This window comes from Platichthys flesus, chromosome 19 (assembly GCF_949316205.1).
Source record: "Platichthys flesus chromosome 19, fPlaFle2.1, whole genome shotgun sequence".
Taxonomy (NCBI): Eukaryota; Metazoa; Chordata; class Actinopteri; order Pleuronectiformes; family Pleuronectidae; genus Platichthys; species Platichthys flesus.
In genome coordinates this window covers 19686418-19712861 of record NC_084963.1, presented here as the reverse complement: position 1 = coordinate 19712861, position 26444 = coordinate 19686418, and the positions used below count along the sequence as shown (strand labels likewise).

Genomic DNA, 26444 nt, shown 5'->3' with positions numbered 1-26444 from the left:
CCAAAGCCATCAAGATACATTTGCATATCATTAATTAGCCTTACAACTTCAACATCCAATTAGCTTGACTGCAAAGATATAAGATAAACAGAGAAAACGTTTTTGGGCTCATACAGTATATACCCATAACACCACATAAAAGTATCAATGGATGTTTCAGCTGGAGGTTCATATAATTTGGTATGTATGTTATCTTCATCTCTTTATGCTTCAGTTACACCAAGGTCAAATTTAATTTTAAAGATGACATTTTCACAAATTATTGTTAAAAAACAAGGAAGAACCATTACATATAACCATCTTGTTTTGCTAATAATCTCACTTCTGATGAGCAGAGGAAATTATACAGTAGCCACCTATATGTCTACATAGATCGTAAAGTAAGGCTTTTATCGGCAAAAGCCTTGGTATGTTTAGTAATGGACAGGTATTAATCTGCTATGTAATAAAGTTAAGGACTAGTAAAGTTCTTCTATTCTTATATGAACTATGTGTAATGTGAAGTGCATCTTTCTAATTCTCTGTGAATGATAATTTTACTCAACTTAGTTTCTTCTTCTTACAGCTCATGTATTTTTTTATTTAAAGGTGCCATGCTAACATATTCATGTTCTGATAAAAATGAAGGCAGTACACTTCAAAACTCAATTCCAGCATCTTAATGATGTGTTTTTTATATTATTTTTTTCCAAATAAGAACAGTATAGTGGCAGACAGGGGCTTGATGTGCAAATTTAAATTAGAATCACACACAAATAAACAAATCACTTGTTTTACAAACCACAAATATTGGACAAATTGAAAAGAAATGATATCTCAATATGAAAGTCTTTGAATCTTCTAATTACTTAAGACACTAAACCTGGAAACCATGCAAATTGTCATCTACATCCATTCATCCAATACTTGTTGGAGCAATTTAGTTTAGTTAGTTAGTTTCGAGATACTGAATGAGGTGGACCAGATGATATTTCCATCTGTAGAGCCTAACTATGCAACTTCAGAATGTCACTGCTCAGGTGAGTATCTGGCCTCAGTTTAATGTAATGCGAAAGCATCTTTTTCACAAAAACAAAAAATCAACTGAAAAATATCCAGACTATGAGAAAATATTTGTGATTAAGCCTTAAAAAGACTCTAAAACTGGAACCTGTTATTTTCATTCATTGTTTATTTTGCAAAACCTTTACCATTGGTCTAATGCCACAGCCTGGTGAACTAAAACAAAACAAAAGCCTTGAAGGGGAAATGGTGTGACTCAGGTTCTGTGTCCTCACTGAAAAACCAGAGGAATGTCCTCACCCTCCATCATTATGAAAGGGCACTTTGAAAGACAACCATTAAAAGCTTCATTGTTGCCGTGAATGTGAAGCTAATTGGACTAACCCTGTGAGAGGAGCTGCTGAGTTCTCCAGGCCTGTTAATTTGAAGAGTCACAGCTGGCTAGTCATGTTTGCCTCTACCCATCCTGCATTTCACTTATGCCTTTGACTCTGCTGAGTAGAAAGCCACACAAACAATATGGAAAAGGAGGGACCCTATAATTAGCGTGGAGATGATCTCATAGTTTCCATGCCAAATATACATGTAAAAAAAAAAGGGGTCAAATTTAAAGTAGCATTTCAGGACAAAAAGCAAACATAAAAAACCAGAGCAGAGACCTTAGTAAGACCAGACACCAGCATACTTGTTAAAAATGTCAAGTTGAATGTTTTAATTTAAAAAGACGCACAGGATTGAAAACAAAAAAAGTATATTCTCTCTTGTACGTTTGCCCCTCAGTAAGCTAGAGAGCACGAACTGCTACATGCTCATAGGAAAGCGCTCCCTACCTTTTAATTAGACCACCTCACCAGATTAGGCCTCATTAGGCTGAAAAACAGGAGTGCAGCTAAAGTCGATGCAGGCCTCCAGCGCATCCCACTTTAATTGCGTCTGTAATGGCCTCGGCTCAGGCCTTGAAATCCCATTCCTGTGGGTAATCAGCCATGTTTGTCTGAGAACCCAAAGCCTTCCTTACTTACGCCTCAGTCTGAGGCATTTATCTGTAACTCTCAGTGTAGCTTAAGTCAAATCATCCTTATCACTCACAAGACAGCTCTTCTGAGTTCCAAGTTTGGAGCAATACATTTTGACCTAATTGAAAAAGAAAACACATCATATATGTTTCATTTACTGTAGCACACAACTCAGCAGGATATTAGTGCACTCAAACCTTTCATCTCAACCCTCCTTCACTCGTACAGTAGTTTTAAAAGAAAGACATGATTTGCACAGCAATGAACATTTAGAGTATACAGCACATGTCACTGCTGCTAAATCTCTTTTGGAACAGTCTTTCAAAACACAATTATAAACACTGTTAAACCTTAAATGCATAAATGACTAACTTTCATCAACACCTGAAGAAAAGCATGTACATAATAATGAAAAGAAAGTGGTTTTTCTTATGGTGAGACAGCCTTGATCTTCTTAGCCCTGTAGTTCTGTAGTTGATTTGCAACCACACTGTATCTCAACTGAATAAATGTGTACAAATGTAAGATCACTTTCCCAAAAGGCTTAAGTATTGAGTTCACAGGCTTTGGTAAATAAAGCATAAAAAAATAACATACAAAATAGAGCTAATGTTACCTTGGAGTTTACTGGCTTCAGATTACTGACATATGAATTCATGTAAATTTGAGGCTTAATATTTGACCTGACGATGTGAAAAGCCAGAACATGAAAGCTTTGACAATTCATCCTTAGGGGAACACGGGTGTCTGATCTACATTTCATGTTAATCCATCCATGTAAAAGCAAATATTCCAAAATTAGACCTCAGTTTGTTCCTTCCAGTAATTGTTTAATTATTGATTGGGATGAATAACCTACTATGTTCCAGCTTCATATTGTTTTGAACTCGTTAAAAAAGTAAATATTCAACTGAAAGATAGAAAATCCATCTAAAATCCAATGACACACTTTGGAAAAGGATTGTTGATAATATTATCATAAATAATAACATAGAAGTTGGTGTTTTATTAATTAACAAGTTTCAAATAGTAGTGGCCAACACAAACAAATAAAGCCAGCTGAGTAAAATACAATATGGGGGAAAATAAATACCTGGAGCCTACTACAGTGACTCACATGGTAAATACAGCATAATTAACTATTTCAGATATAAAGAACTGTCTCTAAGTAAGAAATGTTTCTGTCCATCATGTTCATAAATCAAGACCCCAGCCACAATGTGAGAATTTCCAATATAAACAAACTATAAGATATTGTTATGTTAATGAGGTGATTCTGGGCAAAAAGGCTACTTCTGTCTGTGGTAAGAAAAGCAGTTACCAAAACCTATGTTTTTTTATTAATATAAGATCCGGAGTTCATGTCTGACAGCCTTGCTTGTGTATGGAGGGAAAAATTCAGTGGTTGGAATCACAACTCAAGAATCAAAATAATACAAAAACTGTACAAGTGTGGTCTGTTATTTTGGATTAAAAAAATTCACCTCCTACAGGAGTCACAATGAGTTATACGGCTTCAATGTCTCCCCCATGTGCATTGATAGTTCTTGACACTCACAGTTCACAATAAACAACAGCCAAAAGAATAAATAACTTCCAACTGCTAAGAGCACACAGTACGTGTCCAGATTCACAGTCCACCTACACAGACAAGTTGCTGTTGGAAAGTTGAAGCCTAAACCAGTATATATCCAGACTGTGAAGTATATGTCCATCAGGATGGAGGAAGGTCTGTCAACGGCAGGATACACAGTGTGAAGGAGGGTGAAGAAGTGACGGAGGAGGAAGGTGGAGGAGAAGGCACACATTTGGTTTTTCCATCGTCTCTCTCAGCACACCTGTCAACAGTGGACAGAGATCATTACAAACCAGGAAATTAAACAAAAATGTTGACATCCTGAAACATCCGCACTATGTTTCCATTCCTCTGACTGTATCACATCCTTTCAGCCACTCTGTTATTAGTAACACGTGTGCCAGTGCATTTACATCCAGGAACATGGCTGTAATAACTATATCATGTTGTAGATTAGGTGTCCCCAATATCAAATTAGGCATTCCCATTTTTCAAATCTATTTTTGGAAATGTATCCCTTCATTCTAATGGAAACAAGGTGAGAGACTCACAGTAAATGGTCCAGCTGGTCAGGAGTCCCCAGTGTAATAGATTGATATGGATATGCCTAATAGTACACACAACCTCTCACCTTCTGATCAGACATCATGCTGTTGCTCTGCAGTGAAGTTGGGTGTCCACTGTGTCCTCCTGGTCGGTCATGCTCACAGAAGATAGTCCCATTGACGTAGTGAAAACGATCACCTGGGACCAAGCGGTTCCTACAGGTCGCACAGGTAAAACACTAGAAAAAAAATATTTGTAATTATAAGGTATCAAGTAACTATCAACATTAACACACTGATAACAATGTTAATGGTGTGGTAATATCCAGTGTCACCCTCACTTTAAGGTGGTAAACGTTGCCTTGAACTCGCATCACCATCTCACTGGCAGGTATAGACTGTCCACAAGCACTACAGGCCCCACTGTGTCCGAACAGCCTGCAAACCAGAAAAGCAGAAAGCCAATTCAACCATTTGAGAACCTGTACATCTACAACATTCATCAGCCACTCATAACTTCAATCCAACACTAACCTCACAAACCCCTTCAACTCTAAAAATAAGTTGTGCCATTTCCCCGGCCTTTGACTGAAAAAAAGCCATCACACCTTCCGACAGCATTAAAATTCTGCCTCATTGAGTCCTAAACAGATATCTCATGTACTGTATCTGTGACACAAAGCGGCCTCCCACTGGTACCTGAAATAACAAGCCAACACAGGCCTTTGGGTTGTTTTCTCACAGTGTTGTTCTGTTTATAGTTTGACTTCCTTGTAACACGTGACTCGCTGGCTGAAGTACACACACAAGCGTGATATACAGAGGTTTTTCAGTACAGGCTACACAAAGCCACACTTCTTTCTCAGGTCTAATGATACTTTTGTTTGCTTCCTTAACAGCTGTATGTCATCGTTCGTGTATGTCATGGTTCATGTGTAGCAACCTCGCCCATGTGGATTTGCTGTTGTGTGGTGCCTTGAGGCCATACACATTATTGACATGGCCCACTCTATACAGCACATCACACATGTCGCGCAGATGATGGCGATGCAAAAAATAGAGGGTAATGTTTACTGTGAAGTTTAACTTGCTGGGTAAGAATTAGTGACATCAAACACAGCAGATGGGAATGTCATTCTATGTTTTTAGATACTTAGGCATAAAAAAAAACCTTTTTAACAAGAAGTTCAAAACAGAGAACATAGTTAACAAATACCGACAAGTCCAAACTTTTCTGTGTTCTTTGAATGCAGCAGCACACGTCAGCATTTCAGCACCTGAGCTGCAGGAGGCTGATGACTTTAATTAGAAGCTTCTGTCATCATTACAGCTTCCTGTGAAACTAATGCACTGTGTCAATTACTTACACTCACAGCCTGTCCTTCAGTGAGGGCACAGGGTAATGATTTTTTCATCTTAATCCAAACATTTAATTAGTGCCCCTGAGATACATATCTACCTACTAATTCTGTGGGCCGATTTGAAAAGGTCTTCTTCTATGTGTTTGGATATACTACAGCAGTAGTAACTGGGTCAACATTGTTGGCAGATACATTTCATAATTTGCTGTGTCAGTTAATTTTTCATAGCAGTGCTCACATGACCAAGTAGTGTCTCTTATTACAGATTGTGCTGTAATTTCAGTCGACAGTGAGAGCTTTATTTCACAAGTCAGGCCCTATAAGCCACTGTATTTTTACTGGACTGATATACAAAGTCTGCTATGTCTTGAGTTCCACCTCAGCCTCTAGCTGTAGCTTTCCACATTCAACTTTTTGCCCTAGAGATGTGGGCACCCACAGAATCCCTTTCTGTGTAAGTCTGATCATAGATACTTCTAGCTACTGGCAAACTAAGTTCTAAGAACAAAACACAGAAACAAGGTAACCCACACAACGCAATTTTATTCATGGACCGTTCTTGGTGAATCTTTTTTCGTTTCCCACTTCCCCGCTCCGTTTGTAAAGAATAGTGAAATAAAAAATGGAGTTCACTGAAAAGAGTTACTTAACTTGACCGATTAGGCAAATCAGAGGGATCGACAACATTTTTTGTTTCAACTGTAGTTGCCAGTTAGTGTACAGTGTAACTAAATTAAATTAAAGCAGGCAGAATCATTGCACATCATTGCACATTCGTGCACAGATAATTTTGACATGCAGTAAATGAGGAAAGGTGGAACAGGTTTTTAGCTGAATGTCTCACAAACATATAGCCTGATTTATTTTAATTCCGTTAAGTTCGTCACCCTACCCCTAGAGGGAGATCAGAAGGAATATTCAGTAAGACTTTGCAGCTCCTTGTTGGCACTACACAACTGCACTGTCCTTATTAGAGCCTAAGGTCACTTGTATTTGTCAGGATTTTTTTTCACAATGACCATTTCCTTTGACTACTAACATCTAATCAGTTAATGTTTAAATCTTCATCATTTGAGATAGAAAAGAAAAAATCCCTTAATTGCGTTTTCAAGACCAAATGTTTTGTATGATCAAAGCAACATTGACCTTTGACCACCAAATACCAAACAGTTCATTAAGTCCAAGTGAAAGTCTTTACCAAATTTGAGGAAATCCCTTGAAATATCATATTCACAAAAACCGGAGGTCACCTTGACCTTAACCTTTGACAAGTCAAATCGAATCAGTTCTCTGTTGAATCCAAGTGAATTCCAATCCTCGAATCCAACTTAACATTTTTATGACATTTCCTCAAAGCTTTCTTGAGATATCATGTTCATAAAAATGGAATGGGTGGACGGACAGACAACTTGGAATATTATGCTATCAGCCAATTTTTTCTGTTTACCTCGATTTCCAATGACTGTGTTTTGATACATGAGATTTTCCATCTCACCGGCAGTCCATATGAAAGGTTGTACTTTTTACTCATGACTCTGTCAATTGCCGTATTTTCATTAGAGGAATCTGATGGACAAAAAATGCAATTTGTAAGATCTTTTGAACTTTTCGTATGTGTATTAGTGTATAGTTTGAATATTATATATTATTAAGTATTAAGATTGTATATAACCATGCTCATATTCTAGATAAATTTAAACATATGCGGATGGATTTAAGAAGTTTCTGTTTCAATCCATTATGCTCTGCTACTTATCTTAGTTACTAAAACTAAAGTCTTAGTTTCATGATGTAATCATTTTCTGCTGCGGCAGTGCTCAAAAGTTCTGAGTGACCTCTGCTGGGTGACTTCTGGGTTTTCCGAAAATCTAAATATTTTGGGCTGTTAATGACTCTTGAGCTAATATTTTGAGGGGATGCAAAAAAGATAGTTTTAGATAAAGACTTTATTAAAACTCTAAATCATATTACATGTACTGTTACTATAGATACAAATGTAAAGCAGGGAATTTATATAATGAATCACAAACGTATTTATGGAAATTCCCTACGTAGGGGTAGGTGACAACCAAGTTAAAGCCTTATGTCCCATAGCAATTACACTATTATTTTGGGCGAATAAGTGAGATTGTTGAGTTAAAGTCTTACGAGTGGATGCTCTGGGCTTCTGTTCTTATCTTGTTGTCTTTTCAGCGCTCCTAGAAGCCTCTTACTTTAATCCAGAGAGCTTGTAGATGTGATGTGACAGGGAGAGACTTACAATATAAGGACCCTATGATTGATAAAAAAGGGAAGGGATACTGTGGTTCACATTCAGACAGAGGGAAGCACCCATTCTTGTGTTTGTCTAATGAAAGTAAAATAAGACGATGTTACTTTGGTTATAGACCACTGCTTAAGGCATTAAATGAGATGGTAGCTATCTAACTTATTTTCCCTGAAGCCACCTCAGAGTGGATAAATTTCACAAGCTCTCTATCCAGTCTATTGCTAATATTTTGATAAGTTCTTAAACAGTGTTTTTGGATTAGCACATGTACATTGCCTTATGAATAACTGATAGAACCTGAACAGGTTAGCAAACATAAACACATGTCAGTGGTTTCCCCCTCAGTCCCTCCAGTCCACAAGCCAATGACAAAACATTAATTTGTGATTTTAGTGTTGTATCAATGTTCGTGACTGGGAGCGAAAAGCCTATTCAGACTATTAACGACTCACTTTAAATGAGTTGACCTGAGTTACATTACTTGTCCTTACAACCTAATCAGTTTCTCAGTAGGGCTCACCTGATGTAGTCGTTCTTACAGAGGATCATTCCTCCTTTGCTGTAACAGGTGCTGCTGTACTCTCCCAGCTGAGCGTGGCAGCATGAGCACTTGAGGCAGCGCGTGTGCCAGTATCGCTCCATGGAGAAAAGCAGGAAGCGGTCAGCGATTCGATTTCCACATCCTGCACACGTCCTGCCTGCTGTTCCGACGCCGATGCCCATTACAGCAACAGCAGGCGCGTCCACTCTATTGTTCACCATAGCGACCTGAGGACATGGCAGCAGGTAAAGAGTAAGTAGATCACTAGTCAATAAAAAAACAGAGGCACGACAGTGAAAATATCAGCAAAATATATATATGATGAAAAAATGTAAAATAATATAGAATCTTTCAATGAAAAACTTCAGATTGATCTGAAACTAATTTCACACAACTAAAGCATATGCAGTATAGTTACTGCAAATATGAAACCCCTTCACAAGCCTTTGTTTTGCTTGAAATGTGCAACAACACAATGCATTAAGAGAAAAGAGTAGCAGAGTCAGTAAGTGTGTATATGCAGTGTTACCTTTCCCTCAAGTTCTGCGACTATCATACAAAAGCTACGCAATTCTTTTATAGTAAACAACTACTTATGGACATCAATTTGGTCCAGGACAAACATGATCACTATAAGTGGTTTCCTAGAAGTTGTTTGGGAGTTAAAGCTGCCTCACAATTCTCTACGCAGGAAAAACCATGGCCTGTCAATGAACTGTATATCTGTCATTTATTATATGGGAAGCAGGGCTCCATCTGATTGAGAAAATGTATTGACATGCAGAGCTTGGCACATGGAGCATATTCACACAGTTGCAACCTGAGATCAGCCAGCCTGTCCTTGTTAGCTGTCCCTAGGTCAAAGCTGACTACCCAAGGTGACCAGGCTTTCTCTATCAGGGCCCTAAGGCTCTGGAACTCCCTGCCCGACAAGATCAGGCTCGCCAACTCACTACCGATCTTTAAATCACTGCTCAAAACATATTTTTACAAGAAGGCCTTTTTTTAACATGCGATTTGTAATTCTGCTACTACTGTGTCGTTTGAACTCATTTATTCCGTTTATCTTACCTTTATTGCAACCACATTTTATGTAATTTTTTTGATAGGACAGGATTTGACTCTGCTGCTTATGAGAGTAGGTATTCAGTTTATTTTCAAAAAGGCATAGAGATAATGATGTTTGAGCTACTGAGCGGCCCACATGGCTTTTATAGCACTGCCTTACAAGCCAGTAGTAGACTGGCTTGTCAGATTTACCTCTAGCTTCAGCAAACCCTCTGGTTCAGCTTTTAACGTTATTATGATTATAAGGCTGAAAATTATTATTATTATTTTTATTATAACAACCAGTCTGACACACCTCAAAAGTCATTGTCACACAACCGTTTCACTTCAAGTGGAATTGTGGCAAATCTGGTGATTTCTTTACAAAAACACCCTTGGTCCAGACCGACCCGATTTACAAATTCAGCCCCTCATGATATCTTCTTGATGAAGACAAGCTTACACCTGGGGCTCTTCCCATCAGGTGTAAGCCCCCTCCCATCACAGTGTTGTTGTTTTACGCTAAACATGTTGTGTCAAACTCAACCCAAACCACACACAATCTTCTTTGGGCCCACAATGAACTCTTATCTGAACTTGATAATATGTCCCCAGAGGAAGCTCTTTGAAGTTGTGCAGGATTGGGTCCTCCAATAAAATGTTTGCCTGATGTATGACCCTTTACTGAGGCAACACTTTCTGGAGACATAGTTCAAGTACTTCAATTAAATCCAAAGTTATGGAAAAAATAAATAGTTGGAGGTTACAGTCAAAGCAACAGTGCACATGTGCCATCATGCAACATTTACTGTATTTCTTCAGCTCTCATTTTTCCATTACAAAACTGAATGGATTTCATGCCCAGCTGGGAATAAGACTTCTATTGAATCACACCTAGTACAACATAGCAGTATGTGCTACTCAGTAATGAGTCAGCTACACTGGCTCTTCAGAAGCTTCCCCAATTCATAATGAGTGCCAACAACAGCATCAAATAATTGCAGTGCCAGATTTCATTTTTCAAATGCGCAACAGTAACATCATTTGTGCTCTTGAGTGTGTTTAATTTCAGCAAGGGCATGTTAAGCTTTATAGCAACCCTTCCCACAAGTATATTTGAGACGGCAGCAGCTGGTGCGCTGTAGTGAAGCAGGCTGCCCTCAATACCCTAATTTTCTGAGTAGACACCTGGCTCTAATCAGCCAAAGGAACGCCATGTTAAGCCCAAGGCTACATTAAAACCACAAACAGCCTCATTCATGGGACCAAACCTATTAATGAAAACATATTCAAAAACGAGCAGATCTTTTGAAAGACTTGAAAAAGCGAGTTCTGTTACATAACTTACAAATTAGTTTTCAATGCTGAGGTTCCCAACAATAGAATTAACTTATCTTTTTAGAGGCTGCAGATCATTTAAAGGTGCTTCTTGTATTATCCTCTTTGCCTTCCTTTTCACTCATGCGCTCTGACACAACAGTTTTGCATTAGAGAAAAGTACGATCTCTGACACTGTGTTTATTCTACTGTGTAATGGACAATTTGGATTGAGGCTGATGCTTTGTAACAACTCAGTCTCTGTGTCATGTTTACATATAATCAATCTCAAAAAGTTCCACAAAGTGAGGTTTGCAGATCAAGTTCAAGAGATATTGTTAGGTTTAATATTGTTATGAATTGTACGTAATTGTCTGACTTCATGATTGGTAAAGCACAAGTTATACTTACTGGGACAATATTTTAGTCAGAGCCATAAAATAATACTTAGTTTGCCAACGATCACAGTGAAAATAACAGGACGGGATAAATGAGACAATGTAGTTCTCAAAATTTAACATGGAGTCAGATATGAACCTGAGGATTCTGGGAGCTGGTTTTTACTTGGCAGAATGGAGACAAACGGGCTGGAGTGAAATTTTAAGGGTCTAGTTGGGGACAAAAACAAGAAATTCAGTTTTGTTGGGAGCTGCAGGAAACTGAGATATCCAGACACCATTCTCCCTAGTACATTTGTGCAAAGAGGAGAGATTCCTTTGGCCCTCAGCTGTTTCACAAATTGGCAACATATAACAGTATCAGTATAACAGCCATAAGATACACAATTTTAAGCTGAGGATATATCACCCAAATCATTTTGAGAGACAACAGTGAAGCAGATGATGATCAATGGTTTTAAAAATAACCTTTGGTTAATCTGAATAGCAGCAGTTAGATGGGTATGGTATTTGTAATGTGTTTCTTTAATCTTTCGAAACACCAACAATTTCCTTTGAGTTCAGTGAAGCATGGTGCCCTTCCATCTGCATTAAGCTTGTCTTCATTACATTTTATTTGATAAAACATCATCATTATCAGATCTTTGCATGAGTTGGGCTGAAATATCCAAACAACATTACTAGCAAAGTACTCAACTAAAGAATGCACAGAAAAACATGGCAACAAAGCAGCAGTGGGGCTCAATTCCGTCCTTTTTGTGTAGCACAAATGATAGAGACACAGAGAGGAGCAGTAAATAACTGAAACAGCCAGCAAAAACTGTAATATCAATTACCCTTGTTCTGATGGCTCAGTACCACCTGCTTGTCAACTTTCCAAATACAGTGCTATGATAAAAATTTACATATTTATTGACGATATTACATCATTATGTCATAAGTAAAGGTGATCTGCTTACAGTTCATGTTACCAAAAAAACATACAAATTATTTTAGTTGTATGATTAAACTATGACACAGGGTTAATACCTGATGACCTCGTAGACTCACTCATATTCATACTCATTAAACTTTGCCAACATGTTACTTTATTTATGAAATAACAGGGACCATCATTCAACCAGATGTGTTAATTAAATTAGTGGCTCTTAAAGGAAACATCAGTGATTGTGGATGAAATACAGAGAACAGGGAAGCTCAGTTGTCTGCTCCATGGTTTCGAGAGAGCAGTATTAAAGACAGCTTATAATCACATTGTTTGAAGGCAGGCGATTCATCAGTTCATTTGGCCTAGTAGGTTTATGACTACACAGCCTGACTCCAGAGCCGAGTGATGCGTCAAAACACCATGAAACAGGACTACTGGGCTTACATAGAAATACTCACCAAACTTTTGGCTCATTTTCCTGTGTATTGATAATTAAGACTGTGTCCACACTTTTTCTGTTTTCATTTTAAAACAGTATTTTGATCAATCCAGTCAACTGTTTAACTCCATATCAGAGGTAATTTCTGTTCATTTCCAACACACCTCAAAAGCTATCACATGACCAATACATACTAGTCATGCTCATGCCAATAAACAGCAAACAGAATAATATTAATGTGGAACCAAATACTATAAATAAGGAACAGCAAAGGCAAAATTAAGAGATGGGATTTGACTGATAGAGCCAATCAGGGAGCAAATGTGATTGTTTCCTTGTTTATCTTTTTCTTTTTCTTAAGTATGTATTTTTGAGCACCCAGGTGCAGAAGCCCTAAACGGACAAGTGATCTTACACTTTATATCCTCTGTTTTCCCATGATAACAACTTAATTATAGCTGTTATCTAGTGATAAATAACTTGGTATCACAAGATAATTATATATAAAGCCTATCATTACAGAAACTGTTGCATTTCAGTGTAGCGATGAGCAAGATCTTGATCATCACATCATATTTTTCTTCAAGCAAGGACTTAGACAGGCCAAGATTGCTTTATCTGCCAGGTAGAGCTGCATAATTACATTTAACTATCTTCCCCCCTCAAAAAAAAAAAAAAGCCAGTGATCCACCATGTGTGCTGTACCTAAACACACTGTCTGACCTTCTCCATCTCTACTATGTATGTCTCCCCCCAACCTTTCCAGGGCAGTATAGTGACAAGCAGGGACGTGCAGAGCCTACTTCCCCTGCAGGAGAAGCAGCAGCGGCCAAAGAGTACGTCAATGTCGGCCTGCAAGTGACCCTTTCAATGTCTCCCTCAGACATGCCACGGTCTGCTCTGGTTAAAGAAGTCATTTTTGAACATCAACAAACATTTTCAAAATGCACAAAACAAAGTGAATGGCAATATTGACATCACTGACATAAGCAAGAGTTATTGGTGGATAAATATAGGCCTGATAAACACATATTATTTTAGGACAGCACAGTGAGAAATGGTGACACTCTTTCACGACTCAGTTTCTCTTTTAAACTAACACTGTGGCAGATACTGCCTGTTCACTGCAGGAAGGAACTGCAGCTGCAGTCAACTGATACAGATGTGAAGTGAACACATGGAAATCGAAGATGGGACGAGAAAACCAACAATGTGTTATTTAAAAAAAAACATGGGAAGTCAACAAACATCTGCAGCAGCAAGAAGAGAGCAGCCACTAACTAACTAACTAACTGACTAACTTACTTACTATCTAGTTACTAGTAATACTAATAATGTACCTTTTGATTTATGGTGCTGGATTAAAGGTCGTGCTAGCCTCAGCTGAAGCCCGGGAAAGGTCCAGATGTTGCAAAAACAGCCGTAAACTTTGCAGCTTTTGTATTCCACGCGCCAGTGTCGGTGACTGACAGACAGTCTCTTCTCTTGAGAAGTCCCTGTTGTCGCCCCATCTCCTGTTCGGTCTCCTCTGCTGTCTCCTGCACAGAGCTGTTCCTGTGAGGACACACTCTCAGCGATCAGGACGCGCTCAGGACGAAGTGGCAACCCACTGTGACGTCACCCATTGGTTTGTGAACAGCCGTTTTGAAGCAAAGACTATAGGCAAGTATGAAGATGGACGACATGACTGCTCCACAAAAATTAAGCCAAAGCGTATCAATCGCCATCTGGTGGTTAGCTGCAAGTGCTGCAGGTCATATATGCTTATGCTATTATAACTATAATACATTTTACTTATATGCGCCTTAGTAGCACTCAATGTCATCTTACAAGGCAGGGATAATACAGAACAAAAAAAAAGTAAAATAAAAATATCAATGACTTTAATAGTAAATAAAACATTAAGATGGGTTTTGAGACAGGATTGGAAAATGGACAGAGAGTCAATGTTACGGGTGTCTGGAGATCTAGAGGCCGGGACCAGAGCGGCTAAATGTTCTAGATCAGGGGTCCCCAACGTTTTGCAGGTTAAGGACCCCCAACTGATGGAGAGATGGAGCAGGGACCCCCTACTTTATATATTATATAAAATTGTAATTTATATTAAACTGGGCCTAGTGCCATGTATATACATAGCTACCCTGTTATTGTGCATTCAATACTAAGTAATTCATATAAATCACAGGTTCATATATTGATTTTTTTTATTATTATTGTGTTTTGCTGAATATGTGCATTGCTGGCTGAAAAATAACGTCTTCTGCCTCCATTTATCCGTTTGCTACAATATGTTGGATTCATGTTAATGTGTATTTAATTTGTGGAACAAAAATCGGTTGGAATTTTAATTTTTTTTATAAAAAAAAAAGAAGACTAATATACCGGTGGTACAGTGAGGTGGATATAATGTTATGATATGTTAATGGATGGAAGCTGGACCAAAATAAACAACTGTAGATGCTCATTCAGTGAAATTCTGTGAGCTTTATAGCTAAGAGTGAAAGGGATCTAAATAGTTGTGTCAATTTCCATATTATATTTGATTCATTGTTTTGTTTTGGTTTTGGTCAATTGAGAAAACTGTATTCAACTAGAGCAGGCAGCTCAGTAAGAAACCCACTGCACACCATCAGCCCTGTGACAAAGCAAACAGAGACACAGTTGGTGACAAACTGGTGAACCTAGTGAAGCATTTAGAAACCATAAAGTCGGAATCCTCTCACCCAAGTTGGTGGAGATTGGCGTAAAACCAAACAGAGAGAGAATAATGGAGTCAGATTTGTCGAAGGAGTAGATAAACTACCCCAAATGAATTGAAATATTGCTCCATGTTTTCTAAATGTGTAAACAGGCAGATGTTGGCTAACTGTCAAATCTAATATAAGGTGATAATATATGGACATCATGTTTTTCTGCCTAGAGGAGTAAAAAATAAAATCAATACTGATGGTTCAATGAAAACTGTAGATTTTGTTGATTGCCATAATATGAAAAATAAGTTAATGACAACCTGCAAATTTATAAACATATACTGAATTGTTAGTTATTATATCGACATGCAGGAACTTTGAATGTATATCTTCCACACTTGATTGCAACAAAAATGTGTAAAGTGTGACCTCTGGTGGATAAACTACTAAACTACAAAGTTGATTGTCATGCTAGTGCAGACATGTGAAACAGAAACGGCTTAATCTGTGGTAGATTAAAGCACTCTGCAGTAGTCTCATATCCCCAAACAATATTTCCCCTTCATCTTTGTCAATTGTGGTCATGCTTTGGACATTGCTATATCTCTCTATTTATGTTAGACACTGTCTTTTTATGTCATCTGTTATATCTATTGCAATTTTGTGCGGCCTGGGAGAGGGATCCCTCCCATCATTGGCGGTTTTGGGCACTGGCAAACCGGGCAGCTGCACGTCATCGTGCGGCGCACATCATCCTGCGGCGCACATCATCCTATGGCGCATATCATCATCACCCCACATCATCGTGCGCTGATGATGTGCATCGCAGAATGATGTGGCGGCACGATGATGTGCGGTGATGATGTGCGCAGAGGATGATGTGCGCCCCAGGATGATGTGCGCCGCAGGATGATGTGCGCTGCAGGATGATGTGCACCACAGGACGATGTGCAAGTGCACTGCACGATGATGTGTGCCGGAGGATGATGTGCGCCGCACGATGATGTGCGGTGATGATGTGCACTGCAGGATGAAGTGCTGCAGGATGATGTGCGCCACAGGATGATGTGCGACGCATGATGATGTGCGCTGCAAGATGATGTGTGGTGATGATGTGCGCTGCAAGATGATGTGCGGTGATGATGTGCGCAGCAGGATGATGTCTGCCGCGATGATGTGCTGCAAGACATCACATCGTCCTGTGGCGTATATCATCATCACTGCACAGTGCAGCGCACATAATCCTGCGGCATCATCCTGCCAAGCACATCTTCCTGCCGCGCACATCATCCTGGGGCGCACATCATCCTGCGGGGCACTTCATCCTGTGGCGGACATCATCTTGTGGCGCACATCATTTTGCGGCGCACATCGTCTTGTGGCGCACATCGTCCTGCAGTGCACATCATCATGCAGTGCACATCATCCTGCAGCGCATTTCATCGTCATGCAGCGCTGATCATCCTGTGGCGCACATCATCCTGCAGCGCACATCATCCTGTGGCGCACTTCATCCTGCAGGGCACATCATCCTGCGGCACACTTCATCCTGCCAAGCACATCGTCCTGCCGCACACATCATCCTAGGGCGCACATCATCCTGCGGGGCACTTCATCCTGTGGCGCACATCATTTTGCAGCGCACATCATCTTGTGGCGCACATCTTCTTGCGGTGCACATCGTCCTGCAGTGCACATCATCATGCGGTGCACATCATCCTGCAGCGCATTTCATCGTCATGCAGCGCTGATCATCCTGTGGCGCACATCATCCTGCAGCGCACATCATCCTGTGGCGCACTTCATCCTGCAGGGCACATCATCCTGCGGCACACTTCATCCTGCCATGCACATCGTCCTGCCGCACACATCATCCTGGGGCGCACATCATCCTGCGGGGCACTTCATCCTGTGGCGCACATCATTTTGCAGCGCAGATCATCTTGTGGCGCACATCTTCTTGCGGTGCACATCGTCCTGCAGTGCACATCATCGTGTGGCGCACATCATCCTGCAGCGCACTTTATTTTGCGGCGCACATCATCTTGCTGCGCACATCGTCCTGTGGCGCACATCATCCTGTGGAGCACATAATCTGGCAGCGCACATTATCCTGGGGCGCACATCTTCGTTAATTTCGACGATGACGAAATATATTCGTTAACAACCTTTTTTCCATGACGAAGACGAGACGAAAACGAACCTTTGAAAATAAAAACTATGACGAAATCTATTTTAATTTTCGTTGACGAGACGAGACGAGACGAAAATGTTGGTGGATGACTAAGTCACAATAATTTTTGAAACATCATCGTATCAGGCCGTCATGAAGTATCAGGAGCGGGCGAGTGTGTGTGTGTGTGTGTGTGTGTGTGTGCGCCCCAGATAGTGCTCCGGTCCGTAGCTCCGCCCCCCGCCCCGTGCACTCGCTCAGAGAGACACAGTGAAAGCAGAGCGCGTTCTCAAGGAGCAGCCTTTCAGTGACTGACTGCTTCTTAACTATGGAAACAGTGAAAACACAGAGTTTCTCTGGTCTCAGCTGCTCAGAGATCCGCGCTGCAGCTTCTTCATCAGAGCAGAAGCTGCAGTTGGTTTGTACCGATGTTCAGTTTCTGTGTCCGGCTCCAGTCTGACCTGCTCTCCCTTTTTGTTTTCACATTTAAAACTAAATATATATTTATAAGCTATTAGGCTGCAGATATGTTTTTATAGAAAAGGAGTTTAATGTGGCTATTAAATGTGACTAAAACTAGACTAAAACTAAGAAGGATAAAAATGACTAAATGTGACTAAAACTAGACTAAAATGGAATTCGTTTTCGTCGACTAAAACTAGACTAAAATGTAATTTGTTTTAGTCGACTAAAACTAGACTTAAACTAAGAAGGATAAAAATGACTAAATGTAAAATGCATTTTCGTCAAAAGACTAAGACTAAGACTAAATCAAAAATAGCTGCCAAAATTAACACTGGCGCACATCAGCTCACATTGTCCTGTGGCACACTTCATCCTTCTGCGCACATCATCCTGCAGCGCACTTCATCCTGCCTCGCACATCGTCCTGCTGCGCACATCATGGTGCAGCGCACATCATCCTGCGGCGCACTTCATCCTGTGGCGCACTTCATCCTGTGCACATGATCTTGTGGCGCACATCATTTTACGGCGCACATGATCTTGTGGCGGCGTCTTGCACATCGTCCTGCCGCGCACATCTTCCTGCGGTGCACATCATCGTGCTGCCTACATCATCTTACGGCGTACATTGTCCTGGCGCACTTCGTCACATCATCCTGCAGCGCACATCATCGTGCAGTACACATCATCTTCAATCAATCAATCAATCAAATTTTATTTTTATAGCCCATATTCACAAATTACAATTCATCTCATAGGGCTTTAACAGGGTGTGACATCCTCTGTCCTTAACCCTCAGCAAGAGTAAGGAAAAACTACACAAAACCCTTTTAAAAGGGTAAAAATATGTAGAAACCTCAGAGAGAGACACATGTGAGGGATCCCTCTCCTATGGCGCATATCATCATCACCCCACATCATCGTGCGCTGATGATGTGCATCGCAGAATGATGTGGCGGCACGATGATGTGCGGTGATGATGTGCGCAGAGGATGATGTGCGCCCCAGGATGATGTGCGCCGCAGGATGATGTGCGCTGCAGGATGATGTGCACCACAGGACGATGTGCAAGTGCACTGCACGATGATGTGTGCCGGAGGATGATGTGCGCCGCACGATGATGTGCGGTGATGATGTGCACTGCAGGATGAAGTGCTGCAGGATGATGTGCGCCACAGGATGATGTGCGACGCATGATGATGTGCGCTGCAAGATGATGTGTGGTGATGATGTGCGCTGCAAGATGATGTGCGGTGATGATGTGCGCAGCAGGATGATGTCTGCCGCGATGATGTGCTGCAAGACATCACATCGTCCTGTGGCGTATATCATCATCACTGCACAGTGCAGCGCACATAATCCTGCGGCATCATCCTGCCAAGCACATCTTCCTGCCGCGCACATCATCCTGGGGCGCACATCATCCTGCGGGGCACTTCATCCTGTGGCGGACATCATCTTGTGGCGCACATCATTTTGCGGCGCACATCGTCTTGTGGCGCACATCGTCCTGCAGTGCACATCATCATGCAGTGCACATCATCCTGCAGCGCATTTCATCGTCATGCAGCGCTGATCATCCTGTGGCGCACATCATCCTGCAGCGCACATCATCCTGTGGCGCACTTCATCCTGCAGGGCACATCATCCTGCGGCACACTTCATCCTGCCAAGCACATCGTCCTGCCGCACACATCATCCTAGGGCGCACATCATCCTGCGGGGCACTTCATCCTGTGGCGCACATCATTTTGCAGCGCACATCATCTTGTGGCGCACATCTTCTTGCGGTGCACATCGTCCTGCAGTGCACATCATCATGCGGTGCACATCATCCTGCAGCGCATTTCATCGTCATGCAGCGCTGATCATCCTGTGGCGCACATCATCCTGCAGCGCACATCATCCTGTGGCGCACTTCATCCTGCAGGGCACATCATCCTGCGGCACACTTCATCCTGCCATGCACATCGTCCTGCCGCACACATCATCCTGGGGCGCACATCATCCTGCGGGGCACTTCATCCTGTGGCGCACATCATTTTGCAGCGCAGATCATCTTGTGGCGCACATCTTCTTGCGGTGCACATCGTCCTGCAGTGCACATCATCGTGTGGCGCACATCATCCTGCAGCGCACTTTATTTTGCGGCGCACATCATCTTGCTGCGCACATCGTCCTGTGGCGCACATCATCCTGTGGAGCACATAATCTGGCAGCGCACATTATCCTGGGGCGCACATCTTCGTTAATTTCGACGATGACGAAATATATTCGTTAACAACCTTTTTTCCATGACAAAGACGAGACGAAAACGAACCTTTGAAAATAAAAACTATGACGAAATCTATTTTAATTTTCGTTGACGAGACGAGACGAGACGAAAATGTTGGTGGATGACTAAGTCACAATAATTTTTGAAACATCATCGTATCAGGCCGTCATGAAGTATCAGGAGCGGGCGAGTGTGTGTGTGTGTGTGTGTGTGTGTGTGCGCCCCAGATAGTGCTCCGGTCCGTAGCTCCGCCCCCCGCCCCGTGCACTCGCTCAGAGAGACACAGTGAAAGCAGAGCGCGTTCTCAAGGAGCAGCCTTTCAGTGACTGACTGCTTCTTAACTATGGAAACAGTGAAAACACAGAGTTTCTCTGGTCTCAGCTGCTCAGAGATCCGCGCTGCAGCTTCTTCATCAGAGCAGAAGCTGCAGTTGGTTTGTACCGATGTTCAGTTTCTGTGTCCGGCTCCAGTCTGACCTGCTCTCCCTTTTTGTTTTCACATTTAAAACTAAATATATATTTATAAGCTATTAGGCTGCAGATATGTTTTTATAGAAAAGGAGTTTAATGTGGCTATTAAATGTGACTAAAACTAGACTAAAACTAAGAAGGATAAAAATGACTAAATGTGACTAAAACTAGACTAAAATGGAATTCGTTTTCGTCGACTAAAACTAGACTAAAATGTAATTTGTTTTAGTCGACTAAAACTAGACTTAAACTAAGAAGGATAAAAATGACTAAATGTAAAATGCATTTTCGTCAAAAGACTAAGACTAAGACTAAATCAAAAATAGCTGCCAAAATTAACACTGGCGCACATCAGCTCACATTGTCCTGTGGCACACTTCATCCTTCTGCGCACATCATCCTGCAGCGCACTTCATCCTGCCTCGCACATCGTCCTGCTGCGCACATCATGGTGCAGCGCACATCATCCTGCGGCGCACTTCATCCTGTGGCGCACTTCATCCTGTGCACATGATCTTGTGGCGCACATCATTTTACGGCGCACATGATCTTGTGGCGGCGTCTTGCACATCGTCCTGCCGCGCACATCTTCCTGCGGTGCACATCATCGTGCTGCCTACATCATCTTACGGCGTACATTGTCCTGGCGCACTTCGTCACATCATCCTGCAGCGCACATCATCGTGCAGTACACATCATCTTCAATCAATCAATCAATCAAATTTTATTTTTATAGCCCATATTCACAAATTACAATTCATCTCATAGGGCTTTAACAGGGTGTGACATCCTCTGTCCTTAACCCTCAGCAAGAGTAAGGAAAAACTACACAAAACCCTTTTAAAAGGGTAAAAATATGTAGAAACCTCAGAGAGAGACACATGTGAGGGATCCCTCTCCCAGGACGGACAGAAGTGCAATAGATGCCACGTGCAGGAGAACATCATCAATAATCAAAGTCTCTAGCAGCATTGATGAGGGTAGACATCCCGAAGGACAACCCCAACATGACATGCCAAGCAGTCCCGCTGCAAGCACAGTCCATGCTCAGCAACCATCTAGACCACGATCCACCATCCAGACCAGACGCCACTCCAGTCCTCAGTCACCGTCCACCGCCGCCCACCAGAAGGACCCATCACAAGCCACCACAGCGGTCCTGGTCCACCGCCCGTGCCCAATGCCAACGCAACACAGGGTCTGCCACCAGCACCACGATCAGCCCACATGACTCAGAATCCGCCACACTGGATCCAACACCGCGACCCCCGGTGCGCGATCCACAAACCGCAATCCATGGTGCGGCCACAGAGCCCCTGGATCTGCGGGTGATAAAGCAAAGGGATTCCGGGGAAGGGGGATAGGGATGGAGAAGAGGAAGGAGAAGCTGGAAAGAGAAGCTCCGTGTGTCATGTGTCATAAAATAGAACAAGTAACGTTCTGGCGCACTAATTAGCTCTAACTATAAGCTTTATCAAAAAGGAAGGTTTTGAGCCTACTTTTAAACGAACAGATGGTGACTGCCTCCTGAACTGAAAGTGGTAGATTATTCCACAGCCGAGGGGCTTGATGGCTAAAAGCTCTGGCTCCTACTCTACTTTTAGAGAATTTAGGGACGACAAGTAGGCTTGAATTCTGGGAGCGGAGTGCTCTAGTGGGTTTATAAGGTATTAACAGCTCTTTAAGGTATAAAGGCGCTATATTATTAAGGGCCTTGAAGGTGAGGAGGATGGGTTAGGGTTAGGGTTAGGGTTAGGATGTTCGAAGTTTAGTTAATTGATTACTTTGTTCAGGTTTTATTGACAAATATAACTGGGTGTCATCCGCATAGCAGTGGAAATTTACCGAGTGTGTCCTGATAATGTTTCCTAGTGGAAGCATATATAATGACAATAAAATTGGGCCGAGCCCAGAGCCCTGTGGAACACCATGATTAACTTTGGTGCGCACAGATGACTCATCATTAATTTGCACGAATTGGGAGCGATCAGAAAAATACGATTTAAACCAGTTAAGGGCGGTTCCATTAATGTTAATTAACTTTTAGTCTTTGTAATAAAATTTGATGGTCAATTGTGTCGAATGCTGCACTGAGATCTAACAGAACGAGGACAGACACAAGTCCCTGATCTGAGGCTATTAAAAGGTCATTAGTGACTTTTGCCAAGGCTGTCTCGGTACTGTGATTGGCTCTAAACCCCGATTGAAAGTCTTCATATATATTATTTTCCTGGAGAAACTCACACAGCTGATTGACTACCACTTTTTCTAAGATTTTAGAAATGAAGGGGAGGTTAGATGTTGGTCTGTAATTGGCTAAAACCTCTGGGTCTAGGGTGGGTTTTTTGAGTAGGGGTTTGATGACAGCTATTTTAAAAGACTGTGGTACATAACCTGATGATAATGACAGATTGATAATGTTAAGTAACAAACTATCAATTAGGGGCAGAATTTCTTTAAGTAATTTGGTAGGAATGGGATCTAAGATACAGGTTGTTGGTTTAGAACCTGAGATTAATTTGGTAAACTGATCACGGGTGATCAGAGAGAAGCTGTCTAAGTAATGGGTAGGATTCTCAGCCGTTTCTGAGATCTCTGTCTATTAGATTTTCAACATTGTTGCTGGAGCGCCACTTCCTTTCTAGTTTTCTTGATAATTGTTTTAACTCATTTGTCTGGGAATTATACCACGGAGCTATTTTTACTATGTTTGACATTTTTCTTTTTTAGAGGCGCTATTGAGTCTAATGCTAATTGTAATGAGTCTGCAGAGCTATCGACGAGGTGGTCGATCTCAATGGAGCTCAGGGTTTTAAAGAATTTGTTGTTTATATTTACTGCTAATACGGGTTTCAATGTAATTGGGATTATTTCCTTAAATTTAGCTACAGCACTATCAGGTAGACATCTAGAAAATAAATTTTTTATTAGTGGCATATATTCAGTTATTGAAAAATCAAAGGTTATTAAATTATGGTCTGATAGAACTGGATTGCGCGGAAGTACTGTTACATTTTCAATTGCGACACCGTACACACATCATCCTGCAGCGCACATCCTGCAGCACACATCATCAACCCCAGGGCCAGTCTTTCCTACAGGCGACATAGGCAGTTGCCTTGGGCGCCACTCAGAGGGGGGCGCTAAAAACTGCGCCGAGCAAAAAATAAAATAAAATAAAATAAATATATTTTTTGCTAGGCAGAGTTTTTTGCGCCCCCTTCTCTATGTGGTTTGGCCAAAAATATTGTATTTAATTACTCTGACAGTAATTTAAGTAGTTTCATTAGAGATCCAGTTTGGCACGGGAGCAGTTGCACCCCGTACTTCAGATGCAGTGTGGATGAGGAACTGAATGCTCCGTGTCGTTACTACTGCTGCATTCATCCTGTACTCTACAGGTTAGTAGTGGGTGAGAGTCACCTACGTTAGCTCCTAAAGCCTCGCTTGATCACCAAGGGTGTCATTGAGACCTGTTGACTGGTAAAACTTAGAAACTCCGCAGGGCAGTGATGGGAGACACTCAAGCACTAGGTGGGCGGGGCTACATTCGCCTGTATAGGTGTTTATTTTACCTGCACATCGTCTTGCAGGCGGTCGCGATAGTATATTGTTTACGTTACAGTGTGTAGTTCAGCTCCGACACACACAGACTCTGTAATTCATGTATTGTTGTTGTGCCTTATAAAGGCCAGTTATAAGCTAATGTTCCATAGGTCTATATTGTAAATGTTTATATTTCTTTATGAGTGATGATGTATATTAAGATGTTTGGAGGAAAGAGACACCATAATAATTGAATGTATGTTTTATGCACTTTAAAATGCAGTTACACTCAAAGAAATGCTTGTACTTGAAATTGTGTTTAATTTTAATAAGATGAAGTCTGGATGTGGAACTGAAGGCTCCGTGTCGTTACAGCTGCTGCATTCATGCTGTATTCTACAGATATACTTTGTTGCTTGCCTAGAGCGCCAAATGTGCTAGGGCCGGCCCTGATCAACGCACATCATCTTGCGGCGCACATCATCCTGCGGCGCACATCGTCCTGCAGCGAACATCATCCTGCAGCGCACATCATCTTGCCTGCAGCGCACTTCGTCCTCCTGCTGTTCACATCGTCCTGCAGCCGCATCATCTTGCGGCGCACATAATCCAGCAGCGCACATTATCCTGGGGCGCACATCAGCACACATCGTCCTGTGGCACACTTCATCCTTCGGTGCACATCATCATGCGGCGCACTTCATCCTGCCGCACACATCGTCCTGCTGCGCATATCATCGTGGAGCGCACATCAACCTGCGGCGCACTTCATCCTGTGCACATCATCTTGTGGCGCACATCATTTTACGGCGCACATCATCTTGTGGCGGCGCACATCTTCTTGCGGTGCACATCGTCCTGCTGCGCACATCATCCTGCGGCGCACATCATCCTGGGGCGCACAACATCGTGCAGTGCACTTCCTCATGCAGTGCACATCATCCTGCAGCGCACATCATCCTGCGGCGCACTTCATGCTTGGGCGCACATCATCCTGCGGTGCATATCATCCTGCGGCGCACATCAAAGGAGGAGGGTTGGACCTAGAGCTAGAAGTTCCACCCCACATAACTGCCTTTTGATTCAATTTGATATTCTAACATGTTATAATACAGGACAAAATCGATTTATGTATGTGGGTCTAGATACAGCATTAAAGTCAAGTTATTTTGAGAAATGATTTCAATGGCAAGGTTAGAAAAAAAAGAATCAACAGAAGAATACGGAAGCGTATTCTATTCACTTTTATTTTTTATTTTTTGGGGCATTTGCAACTTATACTGTGTTGTGCAGAATTTTGTGCATTGATTTTTTATCAGGGGGCGATCGCTCGGAGGGGGTCTCACCTGGGGCGAAATTCCATGTAGAACCGCCACTGCCTTCCATGTACCTCTCTCTGACATTTCTAAATTTCCCTCCTTTTAAAACGTTTTTTGGGGTAGTTGTCCCTCTAGTTGATGATTAAGAGCAGACTGTGTTGCCGCTTCTTAAGCACTATGAGGCAAATTGTGATTTGTTAATATGGGCTATACATATACCATTTGAGTGGTTGGTTGGTTGGTTGATGGATTGAAAAAAATACAATTTTATCAAAGCAGGGCTATTCATTCTAAATAGCATGTGAGCAAAATACACTGGGGGTTCATTGGCCATGCAGAATATTTGTAAACTGGTGGCTACAAATAACTTTGTAGATTATTATGAAATAAACAGCAACCAGTTTCAGACAGCAACCAGTCTATACAAGCTGTGGTTATAAGGCTTAAATTTGGTAACAAAGTTGGCCATAAATTTGTTGCCTCTGGTACATTCTTATGCCAACATTTCCTCATAAACACTAATCTTGATTATTGCTTATTTTAAGTTTTCTTCCTGGTTGTTGACATGCACTGAATTACTTAAAAGGAAAATAAGGAATTAGAAGATTAAGAATGAACTTTCATTTTATTTCACACAAAGAAGGAGCAAATATGACATCATAAACCATGAATGTAATGTAGAGAAAACATAGTGATTATATATAGGGGTATAGTACCCAACTTTAAACTGTATTTTGTCACTTATTAAATTGATTTGATAGTAATACCTCGGCCCCATGGCTCACTATTGAGAGGAATGTGATTGACCCAAGTCATTTGTTAACAGATCTTTCTGCTAGGGAATGTCAACTTAAAAATGGACAACCACAGAACAAGTAGGATGCTGCCTATGAATTCAAAGTGGCGTTTGAATCAGTTTCGATGAAAACAAAAGGAAAGCTAGAATACAGTTTTACCCTCATTCTTCGTATGGTGAATATGGCTGAGACATGTATTAGATAGCGCCACTGCACACTCCGTACAGCAGAGGGCGAAGTGCAGCTTATAGCTAACATTAGCTACAGTCG

The 26444-nt window shown here is 41.5% G+C and overlaps 1 protein-coding gene across 2 annotated transcripts; it reads right to left on the bottom strand.

Annotated features, from left to right (window-relative positions):
* Window positions 1–590: 590 nt before the first annotated feature.
* Window positions 591–14066, bottom strand: LOC133974750 (LIM domain transcription factor LMO4.1-like). Of its 2 annotated transcripts, XM_062412456.1 has the most exons (5): window positions 13780–14066; window positions 8290–8537; window positions 4481–4577; window positions 4226–4378; window positions 591–3856 (listed from the first exon to the last, which is right to left on the bottom strand). In XM_062412456.1, the coding sequence occupies exons 2-5, from the start codon at window positions 8529–8531 to the stop codon at window positions 3848–3850; spliced, it is 501 nt and encodes a 166-aa protein (XP_062268440.1). In that variant the 5' UTR covers window positions 8532–8537; window positions 13780–14066; the 3' UTR covers window positions 591–3847. The 2 variants fall into 2 exon arrangements, with proteins under 2 accessions (XP_062268440.1, XP_062268441.1); XM_062412457.1 differs by lacking the exon at window positions 13780–14066 and having other exon boundaries at window positions 8290–8582.
* Window positions 14067–26444: the final 12378 nt, after the last annotated feature.

What these genes read in the sequence shown, in the direction of transcription:
- LOC133974750 (XM_062412456.1), bottom strand. Translation starts at nt 8,531, where the DNA reads ATGGTGAACAATAGAGTGGACGCGCCTGCTGTTGCTGTAATGGGCATC. An exon ending in TGTAAGAACGACTACATCAG is followed by an intron (nt 4,578 to 8,289) that starts GTGAGCCCTACT and finishes TCTGGTTTGCAG; the next exon opens with GCTGTTCGGACACAGTGGGG. An exon ending in GCAACGTTTACCACCTTAAA is followed by an intron (nt 4,379 to 4,480) that starts GTGAGGGTGACA and finishes TTTTTTTTCTAG; the next exon opens with TGTTTTACCTGTGCGACCTG.